The sequence below is a fragment of the Salmo salar genome, chromosome ssa05 (genome assembly GCF_905237065.1).
Source record: "Salmo salar chromosome ssa05, Ssal_v3.1, whole genome shotgun sequence".
Lineage (NCBI taxonomy): Eukaryota > Metazoa > Chordata > Actinopteri > Salmoniformes > Salmonidae > Salmo > Salmo salar.
The window spans coordinates 27990937-28010208 of NC_059446.1; the positions used below are offsets into that span (position 1 = coordinate 27990937).

General features: G+C 42.5%; 1 protein-coding gene across 3 annotated transcripts in view; it reads left to right on the forward strand.

Moving 5' to 3' along the window:
- LOC106604525 (platelet-derived growth factor C) overlaps positions 1-17579 on the forward strand; it is a 65411-nt gene extending 47832 nt beyond the window's left edge. For 2 of the 3 annotated variants that reach the window (XM_014199211.2, XM_014199213.2), the window contains exons 4-6: positions 14988-15189; positions 15435-15652; positions 16081-17579. In XM_014199211.2, the coding sequence (XP_014054686.1) occupies positions 14988-15189; positions 15435-15652; positions 16081-16194 (534 nt within the window). In that variant the 3' untranslated portion in view covers positions 16195-17579. The remainder of the gene's footprint in view (positions 1-14987; positions 15190-15434; positions 15653-16080) is intronic. The other variant, XM_014199212.2, reaches the window with a different exon arrangement.
- Positions 17580-19272: the final 1693 nt, after the last annotated feature.

Here is a 19272-nt window from a genome sequence, read left to right on the forward strand (position 1 = left end):
ACACCGGCCAATGCTGGGCCCATTGTGCGCCGCCCTATGGGGCTCCCAATCACGTCCGGTTGTGATACAGCCTGGATTCGAACCAGGGTGTCTGTCTGCCTCTAGCACTGAGATGCAGTGCTTTAGACCGCTGCGCCACTCGAGAGCCCAACACAGCCGATTGCCATAATCAGTTTAATATCGAATTATTAGTGTGCATGTAAACATACTCAATGCCTTTGAGAACATAATGATCCTCCCGAATCATAAATCTCACAAGGTTTTTTTGAGAGTGGACCTTTGGTGATACTACGCAATTTTGGGCATTGAAAAACATTTGTGGCATTGACAACTGGATTGGTGCTGCCGTGATTTCCGCTCCAATATCCCATCTCACTTTACACATCAACGATTACTGGAAGGTAATTTCTGATGCATATCCTCCAGAAATGATTTAATAGATATGTTTCTCTTTGATGTGTGATACCCTGCTCAGAACATTATTTATTTCCCTGAGGTGTTTACTAAGCATTTGTGCATGCCCGGACCGTTCAATCTCTGCTAAACGAGTTTCATTGTCTCCCGTGGAACAAAGGCATTGTTCATCTTTTTCAGTTCATGCTAAAAAGAACGAGCAGCTTTGGTGTTTAATCATCCTTCCATATAGCACCATATTGATGTTGTTAGAAACACCAGATGGGACTTGATTTTTGTATAGTTTCTCTCCTTTATCTTCAGGAGAGAGAGTTATAAAGCAGATAGATTTACAGAGAATAAGGACTTTACTGATTTGAATGCATCTTTTTACAGAATAATGTCCCCAGTGACTCCTGTCAATCCATACAGAATAGGTCCTCCACCAAATCCACTGCACACCAATATCAACTTGCTTTGCTTAGTCTCCCATCCAAGCACTGCACAAGTTCTAAGGTGGATCATGAATGCATTTATTTATGTATGTGAAAGTCATGTGGGGAGAGTAGATGAGGACAGCTTTCTTCTGCTCTAGCTGTATGTTTTATTCACAAACCACAGATCATCTGAACGTTGGCCTACAGTCAATCAAACAAGGATCTGAGATCTAGTAGTATTTTATTGGCTAAAACAGCAGTTTCTCTTCTGAACCCCAGGTGAACTTTTCTGTAGTCTTCATCAGTCCTAATCAGAATGAGTAAATACTAATTACCTTATTAAACCATTTACTACACTGGCACTCCAAACCTCTGAATCCATAACCTTGTAAGAATGCAGTTTGCTGTATGATTTTTGCCTCAAACAGTGATTCCCAAAAGCAATGTTGATCTGTCCTAAGGTCTACAATTTGTCCATTTGTTTTTGCTCTATGGTAGAACTGTTCTGTTATTCTAGTGGAAGGGAAGGAGGTGTGTTTTGGCTTAGTCTCCGGCGTACAGTGCACATCAAGAGGCATGGCTGGATCGTGAGGGGCTATATATAATGTCCAATAGGCGGAGAGTATGTGTGGAACCTACAATTCTGCCACCATGCTGTTTTCTCCATGTCACTGCTGCTTTTAGTTGTTGATGATTGGGGGGATCTGTGGTAGACTGAGATGAAGCCATTTAGATAGGATACATACTGTACCTCTGTAATGCAAAGCAACTGCTGGGTGTGGAGGTTTCTCAGGTGAATGTCTGGGATTTGAATTCTTTACACTAGACTTGGATTGAATCAACTGCAGATAGTGGATTTCTGGGAAGCACTTTCATATTTGCATTTGTTTGAACAGCAGCTTGGGATAGAGGGGAGTTGACAGTTGGTTTATAAACTAAATATATACAGTAGTAGGAAGATATGTACAGCATGCCGAACACATACATATGTCATGTATATTGAACCTGCATGCATACATACAGTGCCTTCAGAACGTATTCACACCCCTTGACTTGTGGCAAAGCAGTTAACTTTTTGTCCTGAATACAAAGTGTTACGTTTGGGGCAAATACATATTTTCAAGCATAGTGGTCGCTGCATGATGTTATGGGTATGTTTGTAATCGTTAAGGACTGGGGAATTTTTTAGGATAAAGGAGAAACTAAGAGCTAAGCACAGGCAAAATCCAAGAGGGAAAACCTGGTTTAGTCTGCTTTCCACAGGACATGGAGATGAAATCACCTTTCAGCAGAACAATAACCTACAACACAAAGCCAAATCGATACTGGAGTTGCTAACCAAGAAGACAGTGAATGTTCCTGAGTGGCCGAATTATAGTTTTGATTTACAGTACCAGTCAAAAGTTTGGACACACCTACTCATTCCAGGGTTTTTCTTTATTTGTAATATTTTCTACATTGTAGAATAATAGCGAAGACATCAAAACTATGAAATAACATGTATGGAATCATGTAGTAACCAAAGAAGTGTTAAATAAATCAAAATATATTTTATATTTGAGATTATTCAAAGTAGCCACACTTTGCCTTGATGACAGCTTTGCACACTCTTGGCATTCTCTCAACCAGCTTCATGAGGTAGTCACCTGGAATGCGTTTCAATTAACAGGTGTGACTTGTTAAAAGTAAATTTGTGGAATTCTTTCTGTTGTGTTATTAAGTAGGGATGGAATACACAAGATAGCCCTATTTGGTAAAAGAACAAGTCGATATTATGGCAAGAACAGCTCAAATAAGAAAAGAGAAACGACAGACCATCATTACTTTAAGACATGAAGGTCAGTTAATCCGGAGCATTTCAAGATCTTGGAAAGTTTCTTCAAGTGCAGTTGCAAAAACCATCAAGCGCTATGATGAATCTGTCTCTCATGAGGACCGACCACAGGAAAGGAAGACCCAGAGTTACTTCTATTGCAGAGGTTAAGTTCATTGCACCTCAGATTGCAGCCCAAATAAATGCTTCACAGAGTGTAAGTAACAGACACATCTCAACATCAACTGTTCAGATGAGACTGCGTGAATCAGACCTTCATGGTTGAATTGCTGCAAAGAAACCACTACTAACAGACATCAATAAAAAGAAGAGACTTGCTTGGGCCAAGAAACACGAGCAATGGACATTAGACCGGTGGAAATATGTCCTTTGGTCTGATGAGTCCAAATTCGAGATTTTTGGTTCCAACCGCCGTGTCTTTGTGAGACGCAGAGTAGATGAACGGATGATCTCCGCATGTGTGGTTCCCTCCGTGAAGCATAGAGGAGGAGGTGTGATGGTGTGGGGGTGCTTTGCTGGTGACACTGTGATTTATTTAGAAGGCACACTTAACCAGCATGTCAACCATAGCTATAACGTGGACGCTGGGAGTTGGGAAGCAAGTACAGGTGGGAATTTAAATAATAAATGGAACATGCCGGAAGACCTACTGGAACAGTGCCTCAGCGACCTAGAGAGAGGTAGGGAGACCAGAGAGAGGAATAAACCGGCATGATTTAGAAAATCTGTCCACAACTACCAGAATGGTGGTGAAACCGTCAGAGGGGGGAGAAGACTGTGTGATCACACTCTCTCTCTCTGCAGCCGACGTGATAAAGTCCTTTAAACAGGTCAACAGGGGGAGGGGGGGTGCAAATCATCTGGGTAGCCATTTGATTAGATGTTCAGGAGCTTTATAGCTTGGGGGTAGAAGCTGTTTTAGAAGCCTCTTGGGCGTAGACTTGGCGCTCCGGTACAGCTTGCCATGTGGTAGCAGAGAGAACAGTCTATGACTAGGGTGTCGTTGACAAATTTTAGGGCCTTCCTCTGACACCGCCTGGTGTAGAGGTCCTGGATGGCAGGAAGCTTGGCCCCGGTGATATACTGGGCCGTACTCACTACCCTCTGTAGTGCCTTGCAGTCAGAGGCCGAGCAGTGGCCATACCAGGCAGTGATACAACCCGTCAGGATGCTCTCGATGGTGCAGCTGTAGAACCTTTTGAAGATCTAAGGACCCATGCCAAATCTTTTCAGTCTCCTGAGGGGGAATAGGTTTTGTTGTGCCCTCTTCACGACTGTCTTGGTGTGCTTGGACTATGTTAGTTTGTTGGTGATGTAAACACCAAGGAACTTGAAGCTCTCAACCTGCTTCACTACAGCCCCGCCGATGAGAATGGGGGCGTGCTTGGTCCTCTTTTCCCTGTAGTCCACAATCATCTCCTTTGTCTTGATCACCTTGAGGGAGAGGTTGTTGTCCTTGCACAACACAGTCAGGTCTCTGACCTCCTCCCTATAGGCTATCTCATCATTGTCGGTGATCAGGCCTACCACTGTTGTGTCATCAGCAAATTTAATGATGGTGTTGGAGTCGTGCCTGGCCTTGCAGTCATGAGTGAACAGGGAGTACAGGAGTGGACTGAGCACGCACCCCTGAGGGGCCCCTGTGTTGAGGATCAGCGTGGCGGATGTGTTGTTACCTACACTTACCACCTGGGGGCGGCCCGTCAGGAAGTCCAGGATCCAGTTGCAGAAGGAGGTGTTTAGTCTCAGGGTCCTTAGCTTAGTGATGAGCTTTGAGGGCACTATGGTGTTGAACGCTGAGCTGTAGTCAATGAATAGCATTCTTACATAGGTGTTCCTTTTGTCCAGGTGGGAAAGGGCAGTGTGGAGTGCAATAGAGATTGCATCATCTGTGGATCTGTTGGTGCGGTATGCAAATTGGAGTGGGTCTAGGGTTTCTGGGATAATGGTGTTGATGTGAGCCATGCCTTTCAAAGCACTTCATGGCTACGGGTCAGTAGTCATTTAGGCAGGTTACCTTAGTGTTCTTGGGCACAGTCACTATGGTGGTTTGCTTAAAAATGTTGGTATTACAGACTCGGACAGGGAGAGGTTTAAAATGTCAGTGAAGACACTTGCCAGTTGGTCAGCGCATGCTCGCAGTACACGTCCTGGTAATCCGTCTGGCCCTGCGGCCTTGTGAATCTTGACCTGTTTAAAGGTCTTACTCACATCGGCTGCAGAGAGCGTGATCACACAGTCTTCCGGAACAGCCGATGCTCTCATGCATGTTTCAGTGTTATAAACCTCGAAACAAGTATTGCAGTAGTTTAGCTCATCTGGTAGGCTCGTGTCACTGGGCAGCTCTCGACTGTGCTTCCTTTTGTAGTCTGTAATGGTTTGCAAGCCCTGCCACATCCGACGGGCCTCAGAGCCGGTGTAGTACGATTCGATCTTAGTTCTATTTTGACACTTTGCCTGTTTGATGGTTCATCGGAGGGCATAGCGGGATTTTGGGTTAGAGTCCGTTTTTTACACTCCAGTAAGTTGGCCTGTTCTTTACGGGACTGAGGTCCATTGTGACTTCACACTTACTGTGAGACAACGAGTAGTCATGAAATTCCATTTGAGAGAGCGAGAGACGCTACAGAGCACCAGGACAGCAACACAATTAGACCCAACCAAATCATTAGAGAACTAAAAAAGTATTACTTGACACATTGGAAATAATTAACAAAAAAACACTGCAAACTAGAATGCTATTTGGCCCTAAACAGAGAATACACAGTGACAGAATACCTGAACAATGTGACCGAACAAAATTAAGTAAAGCTTGACTATGTACAGACTCAGTGAGCATAGCCTTGCTATTAAGAAAGGCCGCCGTAGGCAGACCTGGCTCTCAAGAGAAAACCGTCTATGTGCAAACTGCCTACAAAAAATGAAGTGGAAACTGAGCGCACTTCCTAACCACCTGCCAAATGTATGACTATATTCGAGACACATATTTCCCTCAGATTACACAGACCCACAAAGAATTTTAAAACAAATCAAATGTTGATAAATTCCCATATCTATTGGGTAAAATACCACAGTGTGCCATCACAGCAGCAAGATGTGTGACCTGATATGCCACAAGAAAAGGACAACCAGTGAAGAACAAACACCATTGTAAATACAACCCATAATTATGTTTTTTAATTTTCCATTTTGTACTTTAACTATTTGCACATCGTTACAACACTGTATATAGCCATAATATGACATTTGAAATGTCTCTATTCCTTTGGAACTTTTGTGAGTGCAATGTTTACTGTAAATGTTTTATTGTTTATTTCACTTTTGTTAACTATTTCACTTGCTTTGGCACTTTTGTTTTATCTATTTCACTTGCTTTGGCACTGTAAACATATGTTTCCCATGCCAATAAAGCCCTTGAGAGACTAGTGAAAGGATATGACTGGCAATGCCATGCAGGGTTCCCAAGAGACTAAGAACCTATTTTTATTCCAACCTCAATTGCAGTGTGGTCGATGGCACAGAAAGGTAACTTTTACTGCAGTGGGCTAGATCAGGGTCACCCAGAGTGTTTCTTGGTAGTCTTAAACAAATCTACTTTGAAACAAGGTATGCACCTCACACACATGGACCATGTCAGATATACACTGAGTGTACTAAACATGTTTTCAGCAAGAATGTACCGTCATCCAGTCTGCAGCAGCTGCGTGATGCCATTGCCTCAGCATGGAGCAACATTCCTGTGGAAGAACGTTTCCGACATCTTGTGTAGAATGTCCTGAAGAATTTAGGCTGTTTTGGTGGCAAAGGGGGGTCCGACCCGGTACTACTATAGATGGCTGTACCTAATAAACTGTCCGGCAAGTTTATGTAATACACTATATATAAAAAAGTATGTGGACACCCGTTCAAATTAGTGGATTCAGCTATTTCAGCCACACACGTGTATAAAATCGATCTCCGTAGACAAACATTGGCAGTAGAATGGCTTTACTGAAGAGCTCAGTGATTTTCAACGTGGCACCGTCATAGGACACCGCCTTTCCGACAAGTTAGTTTGTCAAATGTATGCCCTGCTCGAGCTGCCCCGGGCAACTGTAAGTGCTGTTATTGTGAAGTGGAAATGCCTTGGAGCAACAAAGGCTCAGACGTGAGGCGGTAGGCCACACAAGCAAACAGAATGGGACCGCCGAGTGCTGAAGTGCATAGCACGTAAAAATCGTCTGTCCTCGGTTGCAACTCTCTCACTACCGAGTTCCAAAATGTCTCTGGAAGCAACGTCAGCACAAGAACTGTTCATCGGGAGCTTCATGAAATGGGTTTCCATGGCATGCCTAAGATCACCATGTGCAATGCCAAGCGTCGGCTGGAGTGGTGTAAAACTCACCACCATTGGACTCTGGAGCAGTGGAAATGCGTTCTCTGGATTGATGAATTGTGCTTCTCCATCTGGCAGTCCGACGGACGAATCTGGGTTTGGCGGATGTCAGGAGAGCGATACCTGCCCAAATGCACATTGCCAACTGTAAAAGTTTGGTGGAGGAGGAATAAAGGTCTGGAGATGTTTTTCATGGTTCGGACTAGGCCCCTTAGTTCCAGTGAAGGGAAATCGTAACGCTACAGCATACAATGACATTCTGGACGATTCTGTGCTTCCAACTGTGTGGCAACAGTTTGGGGAAGGCCCTTTACTGTTTCAGCATGACAATGCCCCCGTGCACAAAGCGAGGTACAGAAATGGTTTGTCGAGATCGGTGTGGAAGAACTTGACTGGCCTGCACATAGACCAGACCTCAACCCAATCGAATACCTTTTAGGATGAATTGGAATGCCAAGTGCGAGCCAGGCCTAATCGCCCAACATCAGTGCCCAACCTCACTAATGCTCTTGTTGCTGAATGGAAGCAAGTTTCCACAGCAATGTTCCAACGACTAGTGAAAAGCCTTCCCAGAAAAGTGGAGGCTGTTAAATCAGCAAAGGGGTGACATACTCCATATTAATGCTCATGATTTTGGAATGAGATGTTCGACGAGCATGTGTCCACATACTTTTGGTCATGTAGTGTGTGTATGTATGTAATATTCTGTAACAATATTTCCACTTATTTATGCAATATTTGTACAATATTTCCCAGCATTAGAGCTGATCACATTCCTCCACAATATGCAATCCTGCAAGAAAGTGACAATAGCTTGCTCAGTGAGATTGCGCTTCAAGGTTTTTGATGGATACATTGTCCTGGATTCATAAAGTCCTGTCAGACATTCTTCAGTGCCTCCTGACATAATACATGTGCATGTACAGCACATACCTCAGATGTCTAGTTCAGCTCACTTCTCACTCTTCACATCGTCAATTCCTCTGTCGTTTCTGGCAGGAGTTGCTGTCCCTCGTCTGCCTGTTAAGCTAGTTTCCTTCTAAAAGATGGACACAGCCTGCAACCAATTTGAAACACCTTTAAGTGATGGCTGCAGAATACAATAGATTCTATTCTCTGTCTGGGTTTTATATCTCTTGAGATGAATTCTTACCCGATGAAGTTGTGGCTAAGATAAAAGACTAAGTATCAGGCAACACAAGAAAAGAGTTAGAATGTGAACATGTTAACTGCAGTTATGAGGCAAAATATTTGCAGGGTTGCTAAGGAGAGGTCATAGCTTAGCTATGTCAAAGGGAGGCGAGTTGATGACTTGCACATTTTGATAACCATGTAAATAATTGTCTGAAAACACAAAAGTAGTCTTTGACTCCGTTCCATCACATGTATTTAGATTGTTTTGATTTTTAATACAAATACAATTGTGTTGTCTGGTGGTGCTGTTAGAGTTCCAAATATAGGAAACAGAAAAATAAATTAATCAGACTTTCACTTTTGGACCGATCTGGGCATTGTTCCACCACTGACAAGTTTCACCACATTTACAGTACCAGTCAAAAGATTGGACACACCTACTAATTCAAGTGTTTTTCTCTATCTGTGCTATTTGTTTTCTTTATTTCTACATTGTAGAACAGTAGTGAAGACATCACAACTATGAAATAACACATATGGAATCATGTAGTAACCAAAAAAGTGTTAAATATAAAATATATTTTGATTTGTTTGAGATTCTTCTGAGTCGCCGCCCTTTGCCTTGATGAGAGCTTTGCAAACTCTTGGCATTCTCTCAACCAGCTTCATGAGGTAGCCACCTGGAATGCATTTAAATTAACAGGTGTGCCTTGTTAAAAGAAGGAAAAAAATTCCACAAAATAACTTTTAAATGCATTTGAACCAATCACTTGTGATGTGACAAGGTAGGGGTGTTACACAGAAGATAGCCCTATTTGGTAAAAGACCAAGTCCTTATTATGGCAAAAACAGTTCAAATAAGAAAAGAGAAACAACAGTCCATCATTACTTTAACCTCTATGGGCTAGGCGGGACGAATTCGTCCCACCTACGTAACAGCCACTTGAAGCCTGTGGCGCGATTTTCAAAACCTTAAAAATCCTATTACTTCAATTTTCAAACATATGACTATTTTACAGCTATTTAAAGACAAGACTCTCGTTAATCTAACCACACTGTCCGATTTCAAAAAGGCTTTACAACGAAAGCAAAACATTAGATTATGTCAGCAGAGTACCAAGCCAGAAATAATCAGACACCCATTTTTCAAGCTAGCATATAATGTCACCAAAACCCAGAAGACAGCTAAATGCAGCACTCACCTTTGATGATCTTCATCAGATGACAACCCTAGGACATTATGTTATACAATACATGCATGTTTTGTTCAATCAAGTTCATATTTATATCAAAAAACAGCTTTTTACATTAGCATGTGACGTTCAGAACTAGCATACCCCCCGCAAACTTCTGGTGAATTTACTAAATTACTCACGATAAACGTTCACAAAAAACATAACAATTATTTTAAGAATTATAGATACAGAACTCCTCTATGCACTCGCTATGTCCGATTTTAAAATAGCTTTTTGGTGAAAGCACATTTTGCAATATTCTAAGTACATAGCCCAGGCATCACGGGCTAGCTATTTAGACATCCGGCAAGTTTAGCACTCACCATAATCATATTTACTATTATAAAAGTTTGATTACCTTTTGTTGTCTTCGTCAGAATGCACTCCCAGGACTGCTACTTCAATAACAAATGTTGGTTTGGTCCAAAATAATCATTACATTACATTACATTTAAGTCATTTAGCAGACGCTCTTATCCAGAGCGACTTACAAAATGGTGCATTCACCTTATGATATCCAGTGGAACAACCACTTTACAATAGTGCATCTAAATCTTTTAAGGGGGAGGGGGGGTTAGAAGGATTACTTTATCCTATCCTAGGTATTCCTTAAAGAGGTGGGGTTTCAGGTGTCTCCGGAAGGTGGTGATTGACTCCGCTGTCCTGGCGTCGTGAGGGAGCTTGTTCCACCATTGGGGTGCCAGAGCAGCGAACAGTTTTGACTGGGCTGAGCGGGAACTGTGCTTCCTCAGAGGTAGGGGGGCCAGCAGGCCAGTGGTGGATGAACGCAGTGCCCTTGTTTGGGTGTAGGGCCTGATCAGAGCCTGAAGGTATGGAGGTGCCGTTCCCTTCACAGCTCCGTAGGCAATCACCATGGTCTTGTAGCGGATGCGAGCTTCAACTGGAAGTCAGTGGAGAGAGAGGAGGAGCGGGGTAACGTGAGAGAACTTGGGAAGGTTGAACACCAGACGGGCTGCGGCGTTCTGGATGAGTTGTAGGGGTTTAATGGCACAGGCAGGGAGCCCAGCCAACAGCGAGTTGCAGTAATCCAGACGGGAGATGACAAGTGCCTGGATTAGGACCTGCGCCGCTTCCTGTGTGAGGCAGGGTCGTACTCTGCGAATGTTGTAGAGCATGAACCTACAGGATCGGGTCACCGCCTTGATGTTAGTGGAGAACGACAGGGTGTTGTCCAGGATCACGCCAAGGTTCTTAGCACTCTGGGAGGAGGACACAAGGGAGTTGTCAACCGTGATGGCGAGATCATGGAAGGGGCAGTCCTTCCCCGGGAGGAAGAGCAGCTCCGTCTTGCCGAGGTTCAGCTTGAGCTGGTGATCCGTCATCCACACTGATATGTCTGACAGACATGCAGAGATGCGATAACGATAATCCATCGTTATATCCGAATAGCGGCATTTTGTTCGTGCGTTCCAGACACTATCCGAAATGGTAAAGAAGGGTCGCGCGCATTGCGCAATTCGTGACAAAAAAAATCGAAATATTCCATTACCGTACTTCGAAGCATGTCAACCGCTGTTTAAAATCAATTGTTACGCCATGTTTCTCGTAGAAAAGCGATAATATTGCGACAGGGGATCTCCTTTTCGCCAAACAGAGGAAAAAATCACAAAGGCGGGGGTGGTCGGGTCATGCGCCTAAGCCCAGAGTCCCTTGATCGGCCACTTGAGAAAGGCGATAATGTGTTTCAGCCTGGGGCTGGGATGACGACATTCTGTTTTTTCCCGGGCTCTGAGCGCCTATGGACGACGTAGGAAGTGTCACGTTAGAGCAGAGATCCTTAGTAAAAGATAGAGATGGAAAAGAAGTTCAAGAAATGGTCAGACAGGCCACTTCCTGTAAAGGAATCTCTCAGGTTTTGACCTGCCATTTGAGTTCTGTTATACTCACAGACACCATTCAAACAGTTTTAGAAACTTTAGGGTGTTTTCTATCCATATGTAATAAGTATATGCATATTCTAGTTACTGGGTAGGAGTGGTAACCAGATTAAATCGGGTATGTTTTTTAACCAGCCGTGTCAATACTGCCCCCTAGCCCTAACAGGTTAAGACATGAAGGTCAGTCAATCTGGAAAATGTCAAGAACGTTGAACGTTTCTCCAAGTGCTGTCGCAAAAGCCATTAAGCGCTATGATGAAACTGATTCTCATGAGGACCGCCACAGGAAAGGAAGACCCAGAGTTACCAGCCTTAGAAATTGCAGCCCAAATAAATGCATCACAGAGTTCAAGTAACAGACACATCTCAACATCAATTGATCTGAGGAGACTGTGTGAATCAGGCATTAATGGGTGAATTGCTAAAAGAAACCACTACTAAAGGACACCAATAATAAGAAGAGACTTGCTTGGGCCAAGAAACACAAGCAATGGACATTAGACTGGAGGAAATCTGTCCTTTAGTCTGATGAATCCAAATTAGAGATTTTTGGTTCCAACCGCTGTGTCTTTATGAGATGCAGAGTAGGTGAACGAATGATCTCCGCAATGTGTAGTTTCCACCGTGAAGCATGGAGGTGGAGGTGTGATGGTGCTTTGCTGGTGACACTGTCAGTGATATACTTAGAACTCAAGTCACACTTAACCAGCATGTCTACCACAGCATTCTACAACAATTTGCCATCCCATCTGGTTTGGGCTTAGTGGGACTATCATTAGTTTTTCAACAGGACACGACACACCTCCATGCAGTTTAAGGGCTATTTGACCAATAAGGAGAGTGATGGAGTGCTGCATCAGATGACCTGGCCTCCACAATCACCCAACCTCAACCCAATTGAGATAGTTTGGGATGAGTTGGACTGTAGAATGAAGGAAAAGTAGCCAACAAGTGCTCAGCATATGTGGGAACTCCTTCAAGACTGTTGGAAATGCTTTCCAGGTGAAGCTTGTTGAGAGAATGCCAAGAGTGTGCAAAGCTGTCATCAAGGCAAAGTGTGGCTACTTTGACGAATCTCAAAAATAAAATATATTTAGATTATATTTAACACTTTTTTGGTAACTACATGATTCCATATGTGTTATTTCATAGTTTTGATTTCTTCACTATTATTCTACAATGTAGAAAATAGTAAAGAAAATAAAGAAAAATCCTTGAATGAGTAAGTGTGTCCAAACTTTTGACTGGTACTGTATATTTGGAAAGAATCTTCTTTGCTGCCCTATCTACCATCCCATAATAGATGACAGCTTCTGCAACACCTGAACACTTCAAACTTCTGAGGAAAAACTAAAGTTACCCGACGACCAGATTCTCGATAGCAGTTTAACATTTTCTGAGAATTCATGCCTGTCAAAAGTTACGCTGGCCCTTTTAAGTGCTTTGTTCCCCAATGCCTTTAGTCGGGCCTCTCAGCTCCTTCCCAAAGCTTTATTCACTGCATTTCATCTGTCTCTGAAGGAGTGCTTGACTGCCACTTATGAGGCCGTGCCTATGGAGTGCCGTTAATTGGAGGACTGTAGCACCGTCAACATTCACAAGCTGTTAATGGTTTCCATTCCACACTCATACCCAGTGCCAAGTCCAGGCAACAGTAAGAGGATTCAAATAGCAAGCAAAAATCTCCACTGTTATTTCTTGTAGAAAGCAGTGCCTTGGACTACAGGAAAATAAGGTCTGAACAGGCCCCCATTTATATCGATGGGGCTGAAGTGGAGCGGGTCGAGAGTTTTAAGTTCTTTGGTGTCCACATCACCAATAAACTATTATGGTCCAAACAAACCAAGACAGTCGTGAAGAGGGCACGACAACACCTTTTCCCGCTCAGGAGACTGAAATGATTTGGCATGGGTCCCCTGATCCTCAAACAGTTACACAGCTGCTTCATTGAGAGCATCCTGACCTGTTGCATCACCGCCTGATATGGCAACTGCTCGGTATCTGACCGTAAGGCGCTACAGAGTGTAGTGGCCCAATACATCAAAGGAGGGTCAACTAGTTATTAAGGGTTCACATACTTTTTCCACCCTGCACTGTGAATGTTTACATGATGTGTTCAATAAAGACATGAAAACACATCATTGTTTGTGTGTTATTAGGTTAAGCAGACTGTGTTGTTGTGACTTAGATGAAGATCAGATCAAATTTTATGACCAATTTATGCAGAAGTCCAGGTAATTCCAAAGGGTTCACATACTTTTTCTTGCCACTGTATGTATATATTTTTTTACATTTTACCCCTTTTTCTCCCTAATTTCGTGGTATCCAATTGGTAGTTACGGTCTTATATCATCACTGCATTTGCATAAACAACATTTTCCGACCTCTGACTCAGCCATGTTGCTTAACTCTGTAGCCTTCCTCTAATCGTATCATGTTGCTTAACTCTGTAGCCTTCCTCTAATCGTATCATGTTGCTTAACTCTGTAGCCTTCCTCTAATCGTATCATGTTGCTTAACTCTGTAGCCTTCCTCTAATCGTATTATGTTGCTTAACTCTGTAGCCTTCCTCTAATCGTATTATGTTGCTTAACTCTGTAGCCTTCCTCTAATCGTATCATGTTGCTTAACTCTGTAGCCTTCCTCTAATCGTATCATGTTGCTTAACTCTGTAGCCTTCCTCTAATCGTATCATGTTGCTTAACTCTGTAGCCTTCCTCTAATCGTATCATGTTGCTTAACTCTGTAGCCTTCCTCTAATCGTATCATGTTGCTTAACTCTGTAGCCTTCCTCTAATCGTATCATGTTGCTTAACTCTGTAGCCTTCCTCTAATCGTATCATGTTGCTTAACTCTGTAGCCTTCCTCTAATCGTATCATGTTGCTTAACTCTGTAGCCTTCCTCTAATCGTATCATGTTGCTTAACTCTGTAGCCTTCCTCTAATCGTATCATGTTGCTTAACTCTGTAGCCTTCCTCTAATCGTATCATGTTGCTTAACTCTGTAGCCTTCCTCTAATCGTATCATGCAGTGGCAGCACCAAAGTGAGTACTGACTGTAATATCAGAATGTATTATGTTGTCAGTGAATCAGAACAGACATTCCTGTATTGTTGCCATTATTCAGTGTGACAATGCCAATCCAGTATCTCTTTACGCTGTCAAATCAAATCCCTGTTTCTCATTTTATGACTCAGCTCAAGATTTCTTTCTATTTACTGTTTGTCATGTAGGTTATTAGATATAAGTAACATAATGCAAATGTGCTTTGTCAAAGCTTTTCATACACTGTGACAATATAGAGAGTTTGATATCATTAGTAATTAATGCACCAAATAAAGTTACACTTTCAGTGCTGAAGTGTCAATATTATCAGTGCTCGCTTGCTGGCGTCAGTGATGCATTCAACTTGTCAATCACACAGGATTAGGTCAGTATCGCCACATAAAGCTACCAGCAAGCTGACATGTCAGACAGAGTGAGCAGAAACCATGCTAGTTCCCAAATGGCACCCTATTCCCTATATTGTGCATTACTTTTAAACAGAGCCCTATTGCTGTTATTGTATGGGGCTCTCTAAAATAATCCATTAAATTATGCTTCATTCAGTTAGGCCATGAGGCTGAAGTCTAACAACATCCCCCCCCCCCCCCCATCTTCCCTTGTGCCGGTTTACTTTAGAGTGTATTGAAGCCCGAGGTAACTCCAGCTCCATCTCCGCAGAGCTCAGATGCGTTGTCTGAGGCCGTGGCTGGCCTCAGCACCGTGGAGGAGGTCATGAAGTATCTGGAGCCCGAGAGATGGCAGCAGGACATGGAAGACCTGTACAAGCCCACTTGGCACATCCTGGGAAAGTCATTCCTCCACAACAAGAAATCCAGAGGTATGGCTGACAGCTGGGGTTGTAGTGATAGGAATTACAGTGGAAGAAAAGTCTGTCATGTTGAGAGGGAGGGAAAAACAGATGCAGTTGAGCAAAGAAATGTAAACTTTTTCAAGACAGTTTTACCATTCTGTAAATGGCAATTTAACGTCAGCTTAGCAATTGATGCCCCTTCTTTGGAATGTAGTACAATGTGTTTAATAATTTTAGGCTGACGTGATGAGATTAAACTATTTCTTGAACAGGGGTGGATCTCAACTTGTTGAGAGAAGAGGTGAGACTGTACAGCTGCACGCCGCGCAACTTCTCTGTCTCCCTGAGGGAGGAGCTCAAGAGGACGGACGCCATCTTCTGGCCTAGCTGCCTCCTGGTGAAGCGCTGCGGGGGTAACTGTGCCTGCTGCTCGCACCGCTGCTTCGACTGCCAGTGTGTGCCCACCCGGGTAGTCAACAAGTACCATGAGGTAAAGATGTGGCATACGTAGCGTTGCGAAGTTCAGAGGTTTGAATATCCCTGGAATCAGGAGGGAATACACTGGAAATCCAGGAATCTTCCAACCATGATTTCTGGAAAACCTGGACATTTTGGGAAAGTTATCAAAAGTTTGCATTTCTAGACAAGGGTCTTTAAAAGTACCTACCTGGTAATATTATGTGCTACTTTTACAAGAAGTTCATAATTTTTCAGAAAGATAAGCATAATAAACCCAAGCTAAATTACATCCTGTTATTTGGTGGTTGAAATGTGTCATTGATGTATAACAAATGTAGCCTATCATGGAGACATTTCTGTCATGTAGCTAATTGAAGCATATGATGTGTAAATGTGTTTGATGTTGTTTTTGGTGGAGGGCAACTCTCAATCTGCTCTCTGGTTCACCGCCCTCTGTAGGTTCTCCTGCTGAAGCACCGAAGCGGGGGCCGAGGCCTGCAGAAGTCCATGACCGATGTGCCCCTGGAACACCACGAGGAGTGTGCCTGTGTGTGCAAAGATGACTGGGACTGATCTCAAACCTGTGTACTGGAGCCACCGGCATCCCAGGAGACACTTGAAACTGCACGCGTCTCCCAGCCAATCCTCGTTCTCTTGTTAATTGGACGAGGTTAAAAACTGACTGGAACTACTTCATTTGTGGATGGATCTGGCCGCTGTGGAGGACCTATAGTTGACTTTGAGTGCATTGAAGAGACAGGAGATGGATAGACTGCACTGGAATGATGGACCAATCTTAATCATTCTTTAATCTCTGAAGGTTCTCTCTCCCTTTGCTTCTGAGATTTTTTTGTGCTTTTTTTTTTGTGCGAAATACCTTTAAGGGGTCTTGTGAAAATTCAACACGTGGCCAGGGAGTATCTGAGAAATTGGGCTCCTCTTCATTCAAGTACCTTTCTGTATATAAGTGAGCTGCCTTCAGGCCAATTCCTCTGCTACTTTATAATCCCATAAAGGATCACTGTTTATCAGTGATTCCCCACTTCTTTTCCCCATTTTCCCACTGATTAGATCTCTGGAGTGAAATAGTGGTAATAATGTTGAACTGTCATACTGGTGCAAACTGTTATGTGTAAATGTTTCATTTTCATGGTTCTTCTGTACTGTCATATTTTTCTACCAAAGATACTTGTATTCAGTGAGGAGATAGTTGCACACTTAGACCAAGATGCATTTCAACGTACATAGCATCTCAGCAAAGGTGTAAAAATCTGCTTGCTTTAGAACTTCATATAACCCCAATTAGTGAGTGGAAGAATAGATTCGTGGATATTAGATATTTATTTGTTCAATGAAAGGGAATTTAATGCCCAATATGCTGTTTTGTATGCTGAAATTAACTGTAGTTTCTCATTCATTTGTACAGTAGTTGAGTGTTGTTCTTCAATATTATTAATTTCTATGTCTGTCCATGTCATATGGGTGTGTTCTCTTCTCTACCAAAGTATTTAACATGACTTTTTAGGATGTATGTTGTTGTATCTGACGGTAGAAATAAATCAGTCAGTGTTTTACTGGAGATAGGTACTTGTATTTTGACATAGCCCCCTGCAATATAAGGACTTTCCTTTGGTCTCACAAGATAAAGCTTCTGTTTTTCATTGATATTGGAATGGTCTGATTGGTATCATTAGGGAATTTTGACTGAGGGAATTACATTTGGTGGCAGATGGCTACACATCAAAGTCGTCTAACAGAATAAGATGATGGTCATAGGCATGCACTGTATATGGCTCTATCAGTAGGTCTGTTGTGACACCGTATACACTTCATGGACAAAGTGTCAACACACCACTATCAGATATCAGTGTAAATAGCTGTTTTATGCAGCAGTCATCTAGGAACCCTACTCATGTTCCTCAATTAATGAGGTTGGAAAATAAACAAACTATTTCATTCACGGTTGTTGTTTAATGGCGGAATGGCTAAGGTAACGGATGATTGGATCATTGTGTGTATTTTATTGCCACTCTATAACAAAACAATTAAGATCACCTCTCTCCACATTCATTAAACAAATTGGAAAGGCATGACCATTAAAGAGCAACTGCTCCTAAAAAGCAACTTCTCGTTTTGATAACGGCCTATGTGGCATCGATATCACTCAAACATGTATTCTAGTGTCAAAATTGATTAAAGTGTAAATATAATAATATTGTTGGTCATAAAGTCAGTTTCATTCAAAACTGAGATTTGTGAGATGACAGGAATTTTTTTTATCATAACAGTTTTCCTTGGGTTGAGTTTATTTCAATCCTGCACACATGCCGACAGCTAACAGCGCCCAATTAATCATACATTTGGAGCGCAGCTGTACGCAACCCCATCGTAATGCCCATGGTCAACTTGGTTTGACATTCGATATCCTTATGGGGCTGGTTAGGGAACATCAGTAAATTAAACAATGTACATGGGACAATATTTTAAAATGTCAATAGCTCCACATTTCAATGACTTAACCTCAAACCAACTATATATTGGAGAAATGTGTATACAAGTATTGAAAACATTTAATGAAAATATTGTCCCATTTACATTGTGTAATTTATTGACTGTCCCTAACTAGCCCCAGCGATAGGTTATCCAATGTCAAACCAAATTTGCCACAGTCGCTCACCAGCTGGCTAAAGCTAATTGGTGAAAGAAGTTGCCTCGCACCAGCTAGTCTAGGCGACTTCAAGACACAAGACCTGGTTAGACTGTTTCAAGTTATCTAGAAGAGTGAGTGACTGTAACTGTGTACTGTTATGGCAGAGTGAATGTACAAACACTTGCCAGGTGCGACCCCCCCCCCCCCCCCAAGACAACACTCGTTTGGCTTTAGTCATGGCCGCTGCATTTCTTAATGACCAAGCCTAAAAAAGGGCCAAATCAGGAAGTTCAGCCCCCCTTTAAAAATAATATGAACAAGGGGCATGGGAAACTAAGATCATTCAGTTGGTTTCTTATTGACAAAGAGACACATTTCAATGAAAACATCACATGCATGAGTGAAAAGCAATACACAAACACCATCATAATCTAGATAAGTGAAAAGAGATTGTGCAACTTTCTTGTTGAAAGAGTTTAATGTAAATCAGACTTAATTGGAAATATAACTACCCAGCAGGCATGACCCCATTGGCCCCAGGTGGGTATTCGGTATTTGCCCCCTTCTAATTTTCTCGAATTATGCATATTTTTGATTCTGAAAGTTATCAGATCTTCAACCCAAACCTAATATTAGATAAAGCGAACCTGAGTGAACAAATAACACTACAATTACATACTTATTTAATTTATTTCATAAACAAAGTTAAGCAACACCCAATGCCCCTGTGTCGAAAAGAAATTGCCCCCTTACACTCAATAACTGTGTGGTCCCGTGTGGCTCAGTTGGTACAGCATGGTGTTTGCAACGCCAGGGTTGTGGGTTCGACTCCCACGGGGGACCAGTACGGAGAAAAAAATGTATGAGCGTCTGCTAAATGACTTAAATGTAAAATGGGTTAAGTGTGTTTTGGTTTAAATATCCTTGTGGGGACATTTCATCGGTCCCCACAAGGAAAAAGGCCATGTTAGTCTTAGGGCTTAGGTTTAGGAGTTAGGGCT